This window comes from Leucopleurus acutus, assembly GCF_964270905.1.
Source record: "Leucopleurus acutus genome assembly, chromosome: 9".
Lineage (NCBI taxonomy): Eukaryota > Metazoa > Chordata > Mammalia > Artiodactyla > Delphinidae > Leucopleurus > Leucopleurus acutus.
In genome coordinates, this window is record NC_139144.1 from 18,498,724 (window position 1) to 18,520,378 (window position 21,655).

General features: G+C 40.2%; 1 protein-coding gene across 20 annotated transcripts in view; it reads left to right on the top strand.

Moving 5' to 3' along the window:
* Nucleotides 1-862: 862 nt before the first annotated feature.
* Nucleotides 863-21,655, top strand: part of NRCAM (neuronal cell adhesion molecule) — a gene marked incomplete at both ends in the record, with an annotated part of 90,331 nt that continues 69,538 nt past the window's right edge. For 7 of the 20 annotated variants that reach the window (XM_082846878.1, XM_082846892.1, XM_082846889.1 and 4 more), the window contains 7 exons: nt 863-971; nt 3,362-3,379; nt 6,246-6,351; nt 8,251-8,447; nt 16,017-16,139; nt 20,827-20,997; nt 21,517-21,573. In XM_082846878.1, coding sequence (XP_082703004.1) covers nt 863-971; nt 3,362-3,379; nt 6,246-6,351; nt 8,251-8,447; nt 16,017-16,139; nt 20,827-20,997; nt 21,517-21,573 — 781 coding nt within the window. The remainder of the gene's footprint in view (nt 972-3,361; nt 3,380-6,245; nt 6,352-8,250; nt 8,448-16,016; nt 16,140-20,826; nt 20,998-21,516; nt 21,574-21,655) is intronic. The other 13 variants (XM_082846881.1, XM_082846883.1, XM_082846882.1 and 10 more) reach the window with 5 other exon arrangements.

Below are 21,655 nucleotides of genomic sequence, written 5' to 3' on the forward strand. Positions count from 1 at the left end.
CGTACTGAAGGATTGACCCAAGAAAGCAAAGCAGAATCAGACAATTAGGCAAAATACTTACATGACAATAGAGGGAAATGAGGTTGGTGGGATAAATTGAGACCAGGTCATTCAAGTTTTTGTATTACTTATTTAAGGATATATTGAACTTTAATCGGGTAGGTCCCATGGGGCTACTCCCAGTATTTAACCAAGACCCTTAGGAAAACTAATCAGCACTGTTTAGGAGGGTGACTGCAGTGAGGAAGACCTGGAACTCAGAGCCCAGGCATAGCTGTTGCCACCGTCTAGGTAGGAGATGGAGAAGGCCAGAATTCTTGGTGGTTGAACCGGTAAATCAGTGTTTGGGGGTTGAAGCAAATTGGCAACCATGCCCTGAACTTTCCCAGTGGTAATCTCTAGAAAGGAGAAGCCATTAGGCCTCCCCTTCAAAGGCACACCTTCTAACCGATTTATAAGCCAAGTTTTCCTGATCTATTAGGAACATGGTAGCCTCTAATATAAAGCAGATATTTAAAACGGGAAAACCAGAAGGGTGGCAAAGGTGACAGATTTTGCTTGACATCCCTACAAATATTTCTGACCTAATTTTAGCTGATTTATGAATAAATGAGTCTCTCAGTCTTCAGAGTGAAATATTTAAAAGTTAGAGTTCCATTTAGAGTTCATGTATAATACAGAACTGATTTTCTGTGCTGCCGACTTCCTCTCTTCATTTCCTCCTTTTTTCAAAAGTGCACTATAATTCTTCTCCTATCCTTTTTCAGTTTCCTGCATGAGACTTATTTAAACGTTGCACACACATCTTTTGTGAAAGAAGAAAAGGAAATTCAGCTTGTGGGGCTCAGCGGGAGTTCAGCTAATGCAGCTTAAAATAATGATGCCGAAAAAGAAGCACTTATCTGCAAGCAGAGCACCCCTGATACTCTTCCTGTGCCAGATGATTAGTGCACTGGAAGTCCCTCTTGATCGTAAGTATTAACGTTGGAAAGCTCTTAGGCCCGGGAGTCAGACCCTCCCCGGCATTTACCATCACTCTGAACCGTGGGGATGGAGGAGATGTCCGTGTGATCCTGAAAAGTGAATCAAAACTAATCTGGCTTTTACCTTCAGCACCCTGTGTTTATAAAGAATCAGACCCTAGAAATGGCCATTGAATCGCAGACACATTGTCCCTTCCCTGTCATTATCTTTCCCTCCCCTCAGGTGCTTTTGGTGTACCATGGGGGGGCTGACCAGAGAAGGAGTGAATCGTGAGCTACCCTGATCCTCCCAGCAGGCAACTCTTTATAGAAGCAGTCCCGCAAGAAAACTATAGAAATCGCTTTAAAATGATCACAGAGACCCCCCACACACCCCGTTTATCCTGTCCTCGCATCTCCACCTTCTTTCTTCATATGCTAAGAGTGAAAAGATCATCTCTCAGCCAACCCCACGCCCCTCTGTATCCCCAAACTACCCACAGCTCGTTTCTCTGGATTCAAACAAGGCACAATTCACTTTTGAGTTTTGGATCTTAAATATGAGTTTAGAGCTAGGAACTATATCTTATCTAAAGCCTAGTGAGAGGTCTTTGTTTTTAAAACGGTGATGAAAAACCAAGATGTCAATGTTGAGAATGAAACAAGTCTTCGGCAAAATTACTATTTAAAATGGAACAAGTGGGCTTCCCTGGTGGCACAATGGTTGTGAGTCCGCCTGCCGATGCAGGGGACACGGGTTCGTGCCCCGGTCCGGGAAGATCCCACATGCTGCAGAGCGGCTGGGCCCGTGAGCCATGGCCGCTGAGCCTGCGCGTCCGGAGCCTGTGCTCCGCAACGGGAGAGGCCACAGCAGTGAGAGGCTCACATACCACAAAAAAAAAAAAAAAAAAGTGGAGCAAGTAACAGCTACTATAGGAGCCCACCCTTTCCTGAATAAAGTACTGTATATACTGCACTCTCCCTGGGCTGGGTGGCCTGTTTGTAAGAAATAAAGATAATGCTAGGAGCCAACGGGTCATTTTTCCCGCAACGGAAAGCAGAATTTGAAATCTGGACTATTACTGTACTTCAGAATTGGTTTATTCTTCATCCCTAATCAGCATGACCTCTTTAAATCCATTAGCTTCTTGAATAGAACATCTGTTTGGCGAGCTTTCCAAGGTACAAGGAAGGTACACTTTCCCGGGGCGATTCTATTGTTGGGATGTCAGGTTTTTTTTTTGCCAATGAGGTTGCAACTGCCAGTGGGGAGACAATTAAGAAGAGATGTGATTGGCCCCATACTTTGTTGACTCCCTTTTCTGTGCATCTTTAGTCTAAAGTGTAAGAAAATGCAACGTTCTCCTTCTTTTCAAAAGATATTCATTCAGTGACCTTAATTTCAGTTAAAAAAAAGAGAGAGATATGATTGGTTAAGCCCATTGGAGTTGGAATGCCTAAGTAAGCATTTGCCCTAATGGATGTGTAGAAGAAAGAGCATTTGAGAGAAACGCTTTTGTTCTCTCTTCTGTTAAATATGTTCCCCTTTAATCTGACTGCTCAGTCTTACAATCAGAGGGAAACAGTCACCTACGGCTAACTCAATTATCGCTGCTAATGGAGAACAGCAGAACCATGATGAAAAGAAAGTCACAGGCAACCCAGGTGCTCCTGCATTAACCTTTGCAAGTAGTAATGACAGGCAGCACAGCAGAATCATGTGAACTGCATGCTAATGTCATTTCTTCCCTGCCCCTCTTCCTTATCCCCCCTTTCCATGAGCCGCTCCTTGGGGTGGGTACTAGCAAAGCCTGGGTGACTGAGGAATTCTGAAGCAGAAACATGCTAGCAGTCTGAAAAGTGCAATTACCTACTTGGCGATTAACCGTAGAAATCTAAAAACCTCAGATCAGTGTTGGATTTAGCTTGGATGGAGCGCTGTCATTGTAGCAATGTCCCATTGTTAGGTATTGTCACCATGTGCGTAGTGATGTCTCGGGTAATAGGATCAGACACAACACAGTATGTGACAACTCAGATTAATTGTAGATTTCAGCTGTTTTTCAAATTGAATGTAATTACTTGTCCAGCACAACACGTATGGAATGGAATTAGCCATTCCTATTCCTGGCAGAATCATTTTTTGGCCTACAGCATCCCTTTTGTTCTTCCATATGTGGATGTAGAAAGGTCTGCTTCAGGAATAAACAAAACCTTTAATGGGAGTTTCTTTCTCTTGCTACTTCACAACCTCCGTCTTTGCTCTACTGGTTTTTCAGGTCAAATAAAATAGGCAAGATGCCCCTTTTATCTTCAGGGTGCTAACGTTCTTATTACTAACACCTGGTTTTCTTTAATCCTGTTTGCCCACTCACCTGCTGATATTGCTGGGGAAAAAGCAAAACTTCTTGAAGACTGTAAGTGTCTTTCCGTCATTACCAGGCAGTGTGAAAATTTGACTGTGTCTTTGTTTTTGAATGAATGCTGTGAATTAAAATGCACGATTTTGTTTTCGTGACTAATGTCTTTTCAAGCGTGTGTGTTTACTGTGGCTAATCATTGCATTTAAATTCCAAGAAGCAGGTTTAATCTATTCCTTGCATGAATTCTGAAGACTCAGGTATTACTGTCTTTCTTTTACCAGTATTCTGGGCTACTAACTTCTGAGCTTTGTTCACATCTGATGTAACTCAGTGAGAAAATTCACAAAATTTGAAGAGAATGTCTGGTTCTAAATGCTGTTAAAGGCTTGCTGGAATAAAAACATGTCTTTGGGTATATATAGGAGGTGGGTGCATGAAAATGCTTCACCCGAGTTCGCTGTCAAACTTCTTCAACCTGTAGGACTGGGTAGACTAGTGTTTCTAAGTGTCATCAGTATAATGGCCCAGAGAGTTGGAGAATTGTTTTGATGTGTGCAAAAGACAGGCACCCCCATTCACATCATCTCTGAGTGGCGTGCTCTAATCTATAACTGCTGCCCCTGACAGTAGGGCAACATCTGTCATCTACCTAAAAAAGTAGTTTTCAGGCATTTGAAAGATTCTTTGATATTAGATTAGCCAGGAAAATTATATAAAACCACCTTTTCCCCTTATTACTTCAAAGCCCTTGTTAGTTGCCAGTTGACCTAAGCACGCTTCAAAGAGGTACATGTAGGTGCTAAACTCTTAGCAGTTATGCGTGGCAGCTAACCCAGCTCTGTTACAGACACATGAATAGAAGTTCTGGGTCTGCAACCATTACCCTTGCACCTCTGTCACTTACAGAAAAGCACAAAGAATTGGACTGAGTCACTCCTAAAAATCCCCCTACCCACCACCTATGCCCACCAGTCCCTGAGTGGGAAATTCTAGGCTTCTTTCCATCATCCCAAACTCTCTACTCCCAAAGCCTGAAGGATCACTCCAAAGTGAAGCTGGTCTAATTAAAAATGTTTATAGCTAACATCACTGAACCATTATAGGACTGGAATGTACTAAGAATTTTACACAAATTATTTTATTTAATTTTCCCAGCAACTCTAGGAGGTAGATACTACTTTTAAACCCTGTTTTTCCTCTGTGGAAACGAGGGCTTACAGAAGTTAAGAAACTTGCTTGAAGTCTCACAGCTGGTAAGAAATAGACTACTAGTTCTTAACCACTAGCCCAAACTGTTAACCAGCTTTGGTAACTGCCGGCTAGAAGCATGAGTGTCCTGTGAACAGTGCTAGAGGCTGGGAAGAGCAGCTGGCTAAGGAGGACGAGGAAGGGATGGATCTTGCTAAAGGAGTTGAAATTGACGCTGTGCAGTAGTATCCCGCAGTTAATAGGTGCACAATAAATGATGGCAATTATGAGTTTCATTTTTTATCTATATTTTAGGTGTTATTTGGATGTTTAGTAAGAGACGTCTGGTGAACAGCCCCGAGACTGCAGACAAAGCAAGAGAAGAGATCCATGTTTACAGATTTATAAGGCATTGAACATGGAAATGATCAATTTAGCCCTGGCAACAATTCACCACAGGAAAGAAAGACAAAAGCTGAGGACGATTATTAAGCTTTGGGAAATACTTGATTGACAGGTGGAAGAAGTTTCACAGAGGAAGCACAGAGCATAGGTGGAGAGGAAAGGGACGATCCAGAATATGAAAAATGATCCAGATAAGTCTTTACATGGTAAAGATGTCCTGTACATTGTAAGATGTTTAGCAGCATCCCTGGCCTCTACCCACCAGATGCCAGGACCACCCCCATCCCAGTGGTGACAACCAAAATGGACTCTGGATGTGGCCAGATGTCCCCCAAGGACTGGGGGCAAATGGCCCCTGGTTGAGAACCACCGGTCTGTGTAAACAGCTCTCCTTCGAGTTGTGCAAGGCAGTGGCTTCCACCAGGAGAGTTTGCTTCTCTTCTCTGCTTTGTGCCTTCCTAGTCAAGCTATTTTGCTGCTCTGAGCAACAAAAGAAGTTGAAATGGATTATTTCCCCAGTCCCTTCCTGTTCTACACTCTGTGGTTCTGATTTCACAAGAAGGAAGACGTGGTAATCTTAGAGTGACCTGAACATCAAATGTCCACGTACCAGCTTTTTTCAGGTTCAGTTGCTCCAGATCAGAACAGCTTCTTCCTACAATTTGATAATAAATGATCAGATAACACTTTGAAGAGTGAAATGAGAATATTGTTTCCTAAAACAGAGAGCTTCCCAATTCAATTTCTCTTCTAAAGAAGTTTGTTTTATCTTTGCTTCTAGTAGCCACCTACCTCCTGGCTCTAATAAGACATGTCAAGTCTCTGATTTTAACCATCTTTTTCACGTTAGCTTCTCAAATATATTTGTTACCAATGTATTAATTTACATGAGCCCAGTCATGAACTACAAGTCCGTAACTCTTTCCCAAGAAAGATGCAAATTTACCTCATAACTTAAATTTCATTGAAAGGCATCATTTGAATCAAAGCTATCAGAGAAATTTCTCATTGTTACATCAGAAATGAAACTATCTTAATATTAAGCTTATGTTGGTAATTATTTTCCCATACTTTCAGAGTGGGGAAATGGGCTTTATGAGCACATGTAAAGTTACCAAAAGGGAGTTATGCCTTGACTCCAAAATTTTAGGAGTCTTTTAGCTAGCTAAAAAATCTGCTGAGGGAGTGTGTTACCACGGTGGAAATTACTAGAAACATTTGGAGAATATTTAGTCTAGGGTAAGTGATTTTGATATAGAAAAAAGTGATTGCTATTATGATATTAAATGATTTATTTCTTTACATTGTTCTTCTTTCTACCATTAAGTGGTACAACCTCCAACCATTACTCAACAGTCTCCAAAAGATTACATTATTGACCCACGGGAGAATATTGTAATCCAGTGTGAGGCCAAAGGGAAACCTCCTCCAAGGTGGGTGTGCTTTGTGCTGTTATAATACTGATAATAAGCATTGATATTCATGTTGAAGTTAATTTCAGGTCCTGCATATTATTAAAGTATCATTTGTAGGTTCATTGTTTTGTCTCTCTGCTTAATTAAATTCTGTTGGTCCTTCTTAAAAACCCAGATGGTTGCATTTCCATACTGATACCTTTCTGTGATATGCTAAAAAATTGTGGGAAGGTGTGGAAAGAGCCTTCTGATGGCTTTATGACATGGGCAAATTCCTTCTCTGTGGGCCTCAGTTTACAGATAAATGTAAAATAAAGAAGTTGAACTTGACAACTTCGAAGATCTCTCCAAGTTCTCTACAAGTCTATAAAGTAGCCCCAAGTGGTTTTCCAAACATGGCAGTGTTCAGCACTCAGGATTCTCCATATGCACCTTGGCATGCGCACTGTACAGCCTTTTAGAGTTGGGAGAGACATTAGACATTATCTGGTCCAACCAGTATATCTTATAGATGGGAACTGATGCCCAGTAATGCCAGGTTAACCTATCCAAGGTCCCACAGCTCCTTAGTGGATGATCTGTAACTTGTCCAGTAGTATATGGAAATTCTGGAGAGTTAGATCATTATTTTTGAGAGATCATGTGTATTTTTTTAAGTTATAAAGAAGGGAAATTTTCTCACTATTTTATTTCCAAGTTTGTCTATGACGAGCCTTATTAATCTATCACAGACTAGCACCGGAGGAAAAAATTACCAAAGTATACCAAAAACTTCCATCAAAGGATGGCTTCAAAACAAACTCTTCTGTCATATTATTAGAAACCCTTGAGCACTCAGGCCCTAATGTGATGTCCTTTGATGACACCCCTTTTAGTTTAACATTTAATTACTACCTCCTGTAGCTGTTAGGCAGGATTTCTCCATCTCAGCTCTATTGATATTTTGGGCTGGGCAATTTTTTTGCTGTGGAGACAAGAGCTTTTCTGTGCATTGTGGGATACTTTGCAGCATCCCTGGCCTCTACCTACAATAAGCCAGCAGCAGCCAACACCCCTGTCCCCTACCCTAGGAGTTGTGACAACTCCTGCTATAAGGATAAGCAGCGGGAGGGGAAATCCAGGAGGGCTTGGAAATCATGGGAAAGTTCAGAGATTCATGCTTTTGTTAAGAGCATGGCCATTGTTAATTTGTGACCAGTTATCAAGTATTTGATGACTTGGGCACTGAGACTTTTATATAAGGCAGTCTTTTACATAAATAAAACTGAAAAAGAAGACTTTCAGTTGACAATTTGAAATACTTCCTAAGAAATTTACAAAAATCATCTCTAGAATTAAAAATTCTCAAAATATATTTGATATACAGTGATCACTTTTAATAACCGACACTTAAAACACCAATGAGCTCATGTTTCCTCTCCTCCCAACTCATACTTTGCATTTTGGTAACTTGACACTGGTCTGATCACTTTTAAACACACACATATATTAGTACTTGTGAAGGCCTTTCTTCTTACACTTCAGCCCAGAGCAAATCTTTATAGGCAGGTTATCAATTCTATGAACAATGGAGTTTACAATTAAAATGCTAATAAAGCTCTAAGAGAGTGTGCCTCGGAGACCTACTTCCTATGTTTTCTTTGAAAGATGACAGGCAATCTGTATGCATGATTTCTTTATTGAGTCAGATTTTGGTTAGTTCTAATGAAGACATGTACCTTAGTATGTATGGCCGGCACCTTTTTCTAAGTCATAATTCAATGAAACATTTTAGGTGTGGAGCCTATTGTTCTTTTGCTGAATACTAAAATCTAATCGTTATTTAGAAATCCATAAAATTGCTAGGAATTTGTTAGAGAGGAAATAATCCTGTTTTTCTGGGCTGTAAACAAGCTTAATCCTTTATGCGTTGGGCAGTTTCTCCTGGACCCGAAATGGGACTCATTTCGACATAGATAAAGACCCTCTTGTCACCATGAAGTCTGGCTCGGGAACCCTCACAGTCAACATCATGAGCGAGGGGAAAGCAGAGACCTATGAAGGAGTTTATCAGTGTACAGCCAGGAACGAACGCGGGGCTGCAATTTCTAATAACATTGTCATCCGTCCATCCAGTAAGTCGGACCTGTTCACCAAACAGGACCCTTTTTAAAGTATAGCTCCAACCCCAGCATCTGTTACACCATCTAAATACCATTACAAGAAAGTAATGGAATTGATTCCAATACTCTGAAAATCATCACCCCTTTCCACTTGACCTCAATTCCTCAGCCTAATGCTTTGTCAATCCAACGTGTCTTTTGTACAAGTCCAGAATAAAACACCAGGGGTAAGGAAAGTGTATTTTTCCTCAAATTGATCTAATCATTAATTTCTCATGAATCTTATATTTAAGCATACTCCAAACAGCCAGATGGAAATAAATTAAGTATGAAATGGGTAATTGAGGTCTAAGTGTTATTTCTTTAAATGTTTTTTTAATTGAAGTACGGTTGATGTACAATATTATAAAAGTTACAGGTGTACAATTTTTAAATGTTATACTCCATTCATAGATATTGTAAAATATTGGCTGTATCCCCCATGTTGTACAATATATCCCTGTAGCTTATTATTTTTTAACATCTTTATTGGAGTATAATTGCTTTACAATGGTGTGTTTCTACTTTATAACAAACTGAATCAGCTATACATATACATATATCCTCATATCTCCTCCCTGTTGCGTGTCCGTCCCACCCTCCTTATCCCACCCATCTAGGTGGTCACAAAGCACCGGGCTGATCTCCCTGTGCTATGCGACTGCTTCCCGCTAGCTATCTATTTTACATTTGGTAGTGTATATATGTCCATATGTACACTACCACTCTCTCACTTCGTCCCAGCTTACCCTTCCCCCTCCCTGTGTCCTCAAGTCCATTCTCTAGTAGGTCTGCATCTTTATTCCCATCTTGCCCCAGGTTCTTCATGACCTTTTTTTTTTTTTTTTAGATTCCATATATATGTGTCAGTATACGGTATTTGTTTTTCTCTTTCTGACTTACTTCACTCTGTAGGACAGACTCTAGGTCCATTCACCTCACTACAAATAGCTCAATTTCATTTCCATTTATGACTGAGTAATATTGCATTGTATATATGTGCCACATCTTCTTTACCCATTCATCTGTCGATGGACACTTAGGTTGCTTCCGTGTCCTGGCTATTGTAAATAGTGCTTCACTGAACATTATGGTACACGACTCTTTTTGAATTATGGTTTTCTCACGGTATATACCCCGTAGTGGGATTGCTGGGTCATATGGTAGTTCTATTTTTAGTTTTTTAAGGAACCTCAATACCGTTCTCCATAGTGGCTGTATCAATTTACATTCCCACCAAAAGTGCAAGAGGGTTCCCTTTTCTCCACACCCTTTCCAGCATTTATTGTTTGTAGATATTTTGATGATACCCATTCTGACTGGTGTAAGGTGATACCTCATTATAGTTTTGATTTACATATCTCTAATGATTAGTGATGTTGAGCATCCTTTCATGTGTTTGTTGGCAATCTGTTTATCTTCTTTGGAGAAATGTCTACTTAGGTCTTCTGGCCATTTTTGGATTGGGTTGTTTGTTTTTTTAATATGGAGCTGCATAAATTTTGGAGATTAATCCTTTGTCAGTTGCTTCATTTGCAAATATTTTCTCCCATTCTGAGGGTTGTCTTTTCATCTTGTTTATGGTTTCCTTTGCTGTGCAAAAGCTTTTAAGTTTCATTAGGTCCCATTTGTTTCTTTTTGGTTTTATTTCCATTTCTCTAGGAGGTGGGTCAAAAAGGATCTTGCTGTGATTTATGTCATGGAGTGTTCTGCCTATGTTTTCCTCTAAGAGTTTTATAGTATCTGGCCTTACATTTAGGTCTGTAATCCATTTTGATTTTATTTTTATTTATGGTGTTAGGGAGTGTTCTAATTTCATTCTTTTACATGTAGCTATACAGTTTTCCAGGACCATTTATTGAAGAGGCTGTCTTTTCTCCATTGTATATTCTTGCCTCCTTTATCAAAGATAAGGTGGCCATATGTGCATGGGTTTATCTCTGGGCTTTGTATCCTGTTCCATTGATCTATATTTCTATTTTTGTGCCAGTACCATACTGTTTGGATTACTGTAGCTTTGTAGTATAGTCTGAAGTCAGGTAGCCTGATTCCACCAGCTCCATTTTTCTTTCTCAAATTGCTTTGGCTCTTCGGGGTCTTCCCATACAAATTGTGAGATTTTTTTGTTCTAGTTCTGTGGAAAATGCCATTGGTAGTTTGATAGGGATTGCATTGAATCTGTAGATTGCTTTGGGTAGTGGAGTCATTTTCACAATACTGATTCTTCCAATCCAAGAACATGGTATATCTCTCCATCTGTTTGTGTCATCTTTAATTTCTTTCATCAGTGTCTGAGTATAGGTCTTTTACCTCCTTAGGTAGGTTTATTCCTAGGCATTTTATTCTTTCTGTTGCAGTGGTAAATGGGAGTGTTTCCTTAATTTCTCTTTCGGATTTTTCATCATTAGTGTATAGGAATGCAAGAGATTTCTGTATGTTAACTTTGTATCCTGCTACTTTACCAAATTCATTGATTAGCTCTAGTAGTTTTCTGGTAGCCTCTTTAGGATTCTCTGTGTATAGAATCATGTCATCTACAAACAGTGACAGCTTTACTTCTTCTTTTCTGATTTGGATTCCTTTTATTTCTTTTTCTTCTCTGATTGTTGTGGCTAAAAGTTCCAAAACGTTGAATAATAGTGGTGAGAGCAGACAAAATTGTCTTGTTCCTGATCTTAGAGGAAGTGGTTTCAGTTTTTCATCATTGAGAATGATGCTGGCTGTGGGTTTGTCATATATGGCCTTTATTATGTTGAGGTAAGTTCCCTCTATGCCTACTTACTGGAGGGTTTTTATCATACACGGGTGATGAAATTTGTCAAAAGCTTTTTCTGCATCTATTGAGATGATCATATGAGTTTTCTCCTTCAATTTGTTAATATGGTTTATTACATTGATTGATTTGCATATATTGAAGAATCCTTGCATTCCTGGGATAAACTCCACTTGATCATGGTGTATGATCCTTTTAATGTGCTGTTGGATTCTGTTTGCTAGTATTTTGTTGAGGATCTTTGCATCTATGTTCATTAGTGATATTGGCCTTTAGTTTTCTTTTTTTGTAGTTTCTTTTCTGGTTTTGGTGTCAGGGTGATGGTGGCCTCGTAGAATGAGTTTGGGAGTGTTCCTCCCTCTGCTATATTTTGGTGGAGTTTGAGAAGGATAGGTGTTAGTTCTTCTCTAAATGTTTGATAGTATTCGCCTGTGAAGCCATCTGGTCCTGGGCTTTTGTTTGTTAGAAGATTTTAAATCACAGTGTCAGTTTCAGTGCATGTGATTCATCTGTTTATATTTTCTATTTCTTCCTGGTTCAGTCCTGGAAGGTTGTGCTTTTCTAAGAATTTGTCCATTTCTTCCGGGTTGTCCATTTTATTGGCATAGAGTTGTTTATAGTAATCTCTCATGATTCTTTGTATTTCTACAGTGTCAGTTGTTACTTCTCCTTTTTCATTTATAATTATATTGATTTGAGTCTTCTCCCTTTTTTTCTTGATGAGTCTGGCTAATGGTTTATCAATTTTGTTTATCTTCTCAAACACCCAGCTTTTAGTTTTATTGATCTTTGCTATCATTTCCTTCATTTCTTTTTCATTTATTTCTGATCTGATTTTTATGATTTCTTTCCTTCTGCTAACTTTGGGGTATTTTTGTTCTTATTTCTCTAATTGCTTTAGGTGTAAGGTTAGGTTGTTTATTTGAGATGCTTCTTGTTTCTTGAGGTAGGATTGTATTGCTATAAACTTCCCTCTTAGAATTGCTTTTGCTGCATCCCATAGATTTTGGGTCGTCATGTTTTCATTGTCATTTGTTTCTAGGTATTTTTTGATTTCCTCTTTGATTTCTTCAGTGATCTCTTGGTTATTAAGTAGTGTATTGTTTAGCCTCCATGTGTTTGTATTTTTTACAGATTTTTTTCCTGTAGTTGATATCTAGTCTCATAGCATTGTGGTCGGAAAGGATAGTTGGTACGATTTCAATTTTCTTAAATTTGCCAAGACTTGATTTGTGACTTAAGATATGATCTATCCTGGAGAATGTTCCATGACCACTTGAGAAGAAAGTGCATTCTGTTGTTTTTGGGTGGAATGTCCTATAAATATCAATTAAGTCCATCTTATTTAATGTATCGTTTAAAGCTTGTGTTTCCTTATTTATTTTCATTTTGGATGATCTGTCCAAGGTGAAAGTGGGTTGTTAAAGTCCCCTACTATGATTGTATTACTGTCCATTGCCCCTTTTATGGCTGTTAGCATTTCCCTTATGTATTGAGGTGCTCCTATGTTGGGTACATAAATATTTACAATTGTTACATCTTCTTGGATTGATCCCATGATCATTAGGTAGTGTCATTCTTTGTCTCTTGTAATAGTCTTTATTTTTAAGTCTAGTTTGTCTGATACGAGAATTGCTGCTCCAGCTTCCTTTTGATTTCCATTTGCATGGAATATCTTTTTCCATCCCCTCACTTTCAGTCTGTATGTGTCCCTAGGTCTGAAGTGGGTCTCTTGTAGACAGCATATATATGGGTCTTGTTTTTGTATCCATTCAGCTAGTCTATGTCTTTTGGTTGGAGCATTTAATCCATTTACATTTAAGGTAATTATCGATATGTATGTTCCTAATACCATTTTGTTAATTGTTTGGCGTTTGTTATTGTAGGTCTCTTCCTTCTCTTGTGTTTCCTGCCTAGAGAAGTTCCTTTAGCATTTGTTGTAAAGCTGGTTTGGCGGTGCTGAATTCTCTTAGCTTTTGCTTGTCTGTAAAGGTTTTAATTTCTCCATCGAATCTGAATGAGATCCTTGCTGGGTAGAGTAATCTTGGTTGTAGTTTTTTCCCTTCCATCACTTTAAATATGTCTTGCCACTTCCTTCTGGCTTAAAGAGTTTCTGCTGAAAGATCAGCTGTTAACCTTATCGGGCTTCCCTTGTATGTTATTTGTTGTTTTTCCTTTGCTGCTTTTAATATTTTTTCTTTGTATTTAATTTTTGAGAGTTTGATTAATATGTGCCTTGGCGTGTTTCTTCTTGGATTTATCCTGTATGGGCCTCTGCACTTCCTAGACTTGAATGACTATTTCCTTTCCCATATTAGGGAAGTTTTCAACTTTAATCTCTTCAAATATTTTCTCAGTCCCTTTCTTTTTCTCTTCCTCTTCTTGGACCCCTATAATTCAAATGTTGGTGGGTTTAATGTTGTCCCAGAGGTCTCTAAGACTGTCCTCAATTCTTTTCATTCTTTTCTCTTTATTCTGCTCTGCAGTGGTTATTTCCACTATTTTTTCTTCCAGGTCACTTATCCGTTCTTCTGCCTCAGTTATTCTGCTATTGAACCCATCTAGAGAATTTTTAATTTCATTTATTGTGTTGTTCATCATTGTTTGTTTGCTCTTTAGTTCTTCTAGGTCCTTGTTAAACATTTCTTGTATTTTCTCTATTCTATTTCCAAGATTTTGGATCATCTTTACTGTCATTACTCTGAATTCTTTTTCAGGTCGACTGCCTATTTCCTCTTCCTTTGTTTGGTCTGGTGGGTTTCTACCTTGCTTCTTCATCTGCTGTGTGTTTTTCTGTCTTTTCATTTTGCTTAACTTACTGTATTTGGGGTGTCCTTTTCGCTGGCTGCAGGTTCGTAGTTCCTGTTGGTTTTGGTATCTGCCCCCAGTGGCTAAGGTTGGTTCAGTGGGTTGTGTGGGCTTCCTGGTGGAGGGGACTAGTGCCGGTGTTCTGTTGGATGAGGCTGGATCTTGTCTTTCTGTCAGGCACGACTGCATCCAGTGGTGTGTTTTAGGGTGTCTTTGACCTTATTATGATTTTAGACAGCCTCTCTCCTAATGGGTGGGGTTGTATTCCTGTCTTGCTAGTTGTTTGGCATGGGGTGTCCAGCACTGTAGCTTGCTCTTTGTTGAATGGAGCTGGGTCTTAGCGTTGAGATGGAGATCTCCGGGAGAGCTTTCGCCATTTGATATTACATGGAGCCGGGAAGTCTCTGGTGGACTAATGTCCTGAACTCGGCTCTCCCACCTCAGAGGCACAGGCCTGACACCCTGCTGGAGCACCAAGATCCTGTCAGCCACACAGCTTCTCCGGAGAGTCTCTGAAGACCCGGTGGGCTCAGGAGGCAGCTAGCAGACCCTGCGAGGTCCTCCACAAGGTCTCCCTGGTCTCTGGCATCTGCTGGACCCTGAAGTAAGCGGTGACTAGAGAACGGGCAGATGAGAGCCCCGGCAGCTGGCTGGGCCTGGGTGACTGCACGGAGGCTGCCACAGGAGACAAGTGGGGGCCTGCGGGCATGTGTGGCCTGGGCCACCGCCAAGGTCTCCTACGGCAGCAACCGCGAGATGGATGGCACGGAAGCCACACTGGGGCCTATCCTTGTAGCTTATTTTATACATAAGAGTTTGTAGTTCTTGACTCCCTACCCCTATACTGCCCCTCCCCCTATCCCTCTCCCCACTGCTAACTACTAGTATCTGTGAGTCTGCTGCTTTTTTGTTATATTCACTAGTTTGTTGTATTTTTAGATTCCACATATAAGTGATATCATACAGTATTTGTCTTTCTCTGTACAGAGACTTATTTCACTTATCATATGCCGTCCAAGTCCATCCATGTTGCTGCAAATGGCAAAATTTCATTCTTTTTTACGGCTGCGTAATATTTTCCATTGTATATATGTACCACATCTTCTTTATCCATGCATCTGCCCGATGGACACTTAGGTTGTTGCTTCTATGTCTTGGCTATTGTAAATAATGCTGCTGTGAACATTGGGATGCATGTATTTCTTTAAACATTTTTATTTCAAAATTTCACTGGAAATAGGGTGACCTCACTATCTTGATATTTTGTAGCTCTTTTTGCAATAGTCAGTACCCACATGCTCTCAACAACCCAAGAGCATGTATTTAAAGGACAGCAACCATTTGAAGTTCTTGTCATTTTTTAAAATGTTTATTATGTATATAATGTGTGTGCATTATAGAATAAACCAATTACAAATGAACAAAAAAGAAAGTTCAAAATTACTCGCAAATCCTTTCATTCAAGGAAATTACTATTCTTTCTATTTTTACCCAGGCAGATATGTATGTACATGTCGAAAACAAGCTCATTCTGAAGTACTATTTTATAACCGTTTCTGCCTTATCTAGATATCATGTATATTTTATATTAATCTTATAAATAAGCATACAATGTCTAACACTGTATGATATTCAAAGGTGTACATGTACAGTTATTTGTTTAACAAATCTTTTGACATAGAAATGTTTTTCATTCTTTCATGAAGGGCACGCTTGTAGAAAAATTAGTTTGTATCTTCTTAAGGATTTATTTAATATAAATTCTTAGACATGGAATTGCTGACTCAGAATTTATACTACTAATGTCATTTTTTAACACCGTATTTAAAATTTTTTTTGTCGTTAATGTATATGAATTTCGAGTTACTATTTCTCCAAAAGTTTGGTTTATATTTCTTTCTAGTGCTCTTTTTATTTTCCAATGCAGAAATAACTTAGAAGTTATTGTTTTATTTCATTAGGGTCACCGTTGTGGACCAAAGAAAAACTTGAACGAATAACACTTAGAAATGGCCAGTCTTTGGTACTGCCCTGCAGACCCCCAGTTGGGTTACCACCGCCTATAATATTCTGGATGGATAATTGTAAGTTTTAAAAATAAGAACTTTCTTTCTTCAAGAGTCTTATGATTATTGGCTGTCCCAATCAATTATTACCTCTTGTGATTCATAAGATGTTTATAAAATGTCTTAGAGATTCTCAGGAAAATAAATCACATATCCTTTCATTCAGTCACTTTTTATTTTATTGAGCACCTACTATGTACCAGGCACCTCTCTGAATAAACCAAACAAAGATCCTGCTCTCACTGAATTTATATTCTATGCAATGAGAATAAAAGCGGGGAGAGAAGGAAGCGGAGAATAAATGCATTTAGAAAATATGTGTCATTTGGCAGTAAGTGCTGTGAAGAAAAATAAGCAGAGTTTTGAGCAGAAACTTACAAGAGTGAAAGAGCAAGCAGGCCCTTAAATATCTGGGTGGAAAGAGAAAAACCAGTTTAAGCCCCAAGGGCAGGAGCACCCCTGGTGTGTGTAAAATCAGCAGGGAGGCCAGTGTGCCCGGGCTGACTGACCCAAGGGCGACAGTGAGAGAAAAGGTCAAGAAAGTCCAGGGGCTCCGGTGCGAAGGGCTTTGGCTTTTGCTTTCAGTGAAGTAGGGAGACATTGAAGGAGTGGCTTCACCTGAATCAAAACAAATAGTAAGAGCCTCACTTTGGTTCATGTGTGGAGAACAGAGAGGACGAAAGGGAGAGAAGGGCGTTCTGTTAGGAGGCCAGTGCTGTGATCTGGGCAAGAGTTGACGGGGACTCGGACTTGGGTAGTGGCAGTCGAGTAAGTAAGAAATGGTCAGATTCCCGGGACTTCCCTGGTGGTCCAGTGGTTAAGATTGCACGCTTCCAATGCAGGGGGCGTGGCTTTGACCTCTGGTCAGGGAACTAAGATCCCACGTGCCACGAGGCCATTAAAAAAAAAAAAAGAAAGAAAGGAAGGGAGGCAGGGAGGGAGGAAGGAAGAAATGGTCAGATTCCAGATATAATTTGAAGGTAGATCCTCCAGGATTTATCGGGGTCAGGGTGGAGGCATGAGAGAGAGGAATCAAAGGTAACCCCAAAGTCTAATCAAAGGTAACCCCAAAGTCTAAGACTGAACAACTAGTAAAATGGAATTGCCATTTCCTGAAACACCAGAAGCCCATCAAGGGAAGGAAATCAAGCTGTTCAGGATGTGTTATGTCTCTTCTTTCAGTTTCGTTCTTTTATGCCCAACAACAGCTAATTTTCTTTTAATTTAATTTTTTACTTTACATTGGAGTACAGTTGATTCACAATGCTGTGTTAGTTTCAGGTGTACAGCAAAAGTGATTCAGTTATACATATACATATATCCATTCTTTTTCAGATTCTTTTCCCATATAGGTTATTACAGAATATTGAGCACAGTTCCCTGCACCATACAGTAGATGCTTATTGCTTATCTATTTTATATATAGTAGTAACAACAGCTACTATCGATTGGACATTTACTAAGTGCCTGTCCCTTTGCTAAAGACTTTACATAAGTTATCTCATCCATTTTCTACAGCAGTCCCAGGAAGCATCTCGGATGACTCTTACCACTTTTTTTTTTTTTTTTTTTTTGCGGTACGTGGGCCTCTCACTGTTGTGGCCTCTCCCGTTGCGGAGCACAGGCTCCGGACGCGCAGGCTCAGCGGCCATGGCTCACGGGCCCAGCCGCTCCGTGGCATGTGGGATCTTCCCGGACCGGGGCACGAACTCGTGTCCCCTGCATCGGCAGGCGGACTCTCAACCACTGCGCCACCAGAGAAGCCTAGACTCTTACCACTTTTTAGATGAGGTAACTGAGGCACAGAGAATTGAAGTCATTCATTAGGCAGTTTAACATCTGTTCACCCCATCCCTATCCTTAGGGAATTGTTTGTTGCTCTGCTCTCCCATCCTTCCACACCTCCCCTTAGCATGTTACGTTGGAGACTAGGAACCAGGGTTTGGGATGTGAGAGGCTTGTGACGCATCCTTGTGGAGGTTCTGCCGGGAGACTAGCAACCAGGGTTTGGGATGACAGGCTTGTGACGCATCCTTGTGGAGGTTCTGCCGGGAGACTAGGATCCAGGGTTTGGGATGTGAGAGGCTTGTGACGCATCCTTGTGGAGGTCTCCAGCAGGAATCAGAGCTACAGCTACATGAATCCAAGGAAGACTCAGGGCTCTTGCCGACAATGTGTGAATGTTAGTGCTGCAGAGATGCTCTGTAGAGCCGGGGACTGGAGGGGAGGACGAAGGGAGGGAGTGCAGGTGGTGAAGAGCAAAGCCTGGGGACTGAGACCAGGAGCCTCCAGGGGCCAAGAACTTAGGGAGCAAAGGAAAGTAGATGAGAAGAAGCAGTCACTTAGGTAAGAAGAAAACAAAAAGAGAGGGTGTCCCCGGGACGAGGGGAAGAAAAAGTGTCAGGAAGACAGAATATCAGCCGGTTCAAATACTGCTGAGAGATCAATTTCCAATCTGACTAGAAATGAGTATTACATTTGGCAACACGGTGGTCGCTGTTGACCTTGACAAGAGTCTTTTGGGTAGAATAGTGGGAATGGTTGCAAAATATGTGTAGGGAATACATTCTGTTCTCAGTGACATGATTTCCTTTGAAATCACCAGCTATGCACATTACTGAAGATAAAGTTCAGCTCTCACATTTCATTTCCAGTTTTGACTGTTCTGTATCAAAGCACTCAGAAAGTATCACAAAGAAATGGAAAATCAATATCTAAATGAATAAATGGGCGAAGATATTTTTCCTATGATCACGTAACAGCTTTTACAGATTTTGAAAGAATAAGTATCAAATCAAATGGAAATGAGTGGGTTACGTGGTCGAGGATAACAGTATCCAAATGTACTGCCAAAATGAGACCCAGTATTTGGTTATTGGTTCTTACTCAGAATTGATGACTTTTCCACTTAATAAAGAGGTGTATACATGTAGAGTCTCAGAATCATCTGAATATGTAACTTATTTTTTTCACATTGCACTGCTGGCCATGTCATTTACATACATTTTAGGCTGTAGGCAAAGCATCTGGACCTTTCAAGTGAATTTCATCTGGATATGAGAAAAAATTCAGATCTGTGTAGCATTCTTCTGGGAAGATGACCTTATCATGGTATTCCTATCTGCATACATTTTTGTCCCCAATGTAATGCCAAGGAACTCCTTGGGCAAAGTGCTACCATCCTCATAAAATGGCATTCCCTTTCATTTGATCTCCCAACACTGGTCCATAATAAAATACAGCAGGAGAAATGGAAGAGAAGAAATGTGTCCCTATCTTTAGCTCTTTGTATTCATGAAATAAATGTACATTATTTTTCTGAGTTATTTTTTAAAACAACCCTTTCCCTGGTTAATGGCTTCAAACCATGAATTTACAACCACCATCCAAACCCCCATCTTGACCTAGAACTTGACTAACATGGCTAACCAACATCCTTTCAAGGTCTGGCTCCACATTTCCCTACCTTTTCCTGCCCAAGGGAGCTGCAGGCTTTTCCCCATAATTTTGCATTTCTTGACATTTTAGATAGGGCACCTGCTGCTGTAGGAGCATATCTGCTTGACTCAGTCTCGAGAAATCCTCCAGGAGACATGACACCTGGCCCCAGGCAACTAGGAGGTACAATTTTTCCTGGTTCTCTCACTTCAGAGCTGAATAACTCTCCCAGTGAACTGAGTCAGATGCTTCCTGAGTCATGCTAGCCAGCCAAGTGTCAGTTCACACATAGATCATTGGTCCCATCTCCCTGAGTTCCTCATCGCCTTAGAAAATCCCCCCTCCACGCCTGAGGCTAAACTGTTCCTTGGGCCTGAGGAGAAGTCGGTTGTTAAATGTGAAACTGGAAAGTCAGAAAGCTGATGGTTATTCATTTCATTTTGGAGCTTCTGTATGGAGCCAGGTGCATTTTTAGGGCTACAACAGTAGACAAAGCAGATGACGGTCTCCGTCCTTCTGGAACTTAAATTCTAGTGCGGGGAGACGGGCTATAAGCCATACGCATGACAGGTAAAGTACATTGTCTGTTAGAAGGTGATAGGTAACACTAAAAAGAAAAAGTAGAGGAGATGAGGGAGGCTGGGTGTGGGGGGCCTCTGAGTGGCACGTCTGCAGCATTACACCCTGTTGTTAATTGCCTGTTTGCTGCCTGATTCTCCAGTTAGATCCCAAGCTCAGGGCAGGGAACCGGGTCCACCTGACACCTTGCCCAGGACCTAGTTCATCACAGTTAGGTGCTGTCACAGTATAAGGTGTCTGACTGTGTATGTACTGCAATAGATGCAACCCGTGTTAACATCCTTACAAGCTTCCATAATGCACTTTCTGAGATACGTGTGTATCTATGATTAACAATTAGGGATTAACTTAAATGTTAGGAAAAGTCATGCAAACTCTCTGTAAAACATTTTTTGGTTTATGCTTGCTTCATGAAACCCTTCACTGGACAACTCTAATCTCACCTCTACACCTACTCCAGAGAAATGAGGGTCTGGCAGGTACAATTGGAGTTTTAATACATGTGTCTTTTTTTTTTTTTTTTTTTTTTTTACAGTTATTTGCTTTTACTCAAAGATCTTTATAGAGAAAAAAAAAAATTCAAGTGAAGTTCACAGAACTAGTTATTAGTAGATACATTTATCTCACTAATTTGGAAAGTGGCTACTTTGTGATGGAATGATCTAGATGTCTCTCTGCCTTTCTCCAGCCTTTCAAAGACTTCCACAGAGTGAGAGAGTTTCCCAGGGTCTGAATGGAGACCTTTATTTTTCCAATGTGCTCCCAGAGGATACCCGGGAAGACTACATCTGTTACGCACGATTTAATCACACTCAAACCATACAGCAGAAGCAACCTATTTCTGTGAAGGTGATTTCAGGTAAGAGTTCAGTTTCCAGAAACTCTCTTGCCATGATGTTTACAAATGTGTGCAAATGTATGAATTATTAAATCCTACTAGCTTTGAAGTAAACAGGTTCACTGATCAGGAAAGTACCTGTGAATAGTCGCTAAAGTGTTGGCATATGTATCAATATTATAAGGAGCTTGCCTACCTTAAATACTGTATTTTACAGTTTTTGCTGTCATACCATTACTGTTGCCATGGTAACTTCCTGAATCTGCTTAGTGTTCTGAGCATTTGTGAGTGCTTTATGCTCCACGATGCCTTTAATTGGGAGTCCTGCTGCTTCAGTTATATATTCACATATTACTGGTTGGGGGGTGGCTGAGTGAATTAATGAAATAGTTCTATACAATGTAAAGCACTGTTTTTACTTGGTAGGGATGGTACTCGGTCAGCATAGGTATATATGTTTGCTTTTGTTGCCCAGTACTTTTTTTTACAATCCCCTGCCCCCTACTTTTTGCATTCTTCATAATATTCTGTTTATTTCAGTGGATGAATTGAATGACACTATAGCTGCTAATTTGAGTGACACTGAGTTTTATGGTGGTGAGTTATGGTGATTGTAACTGATATGTCTCCTTCATTGTAGAATTTAGTTCACTAACTTCACCTCCATGGCTGTTTAATC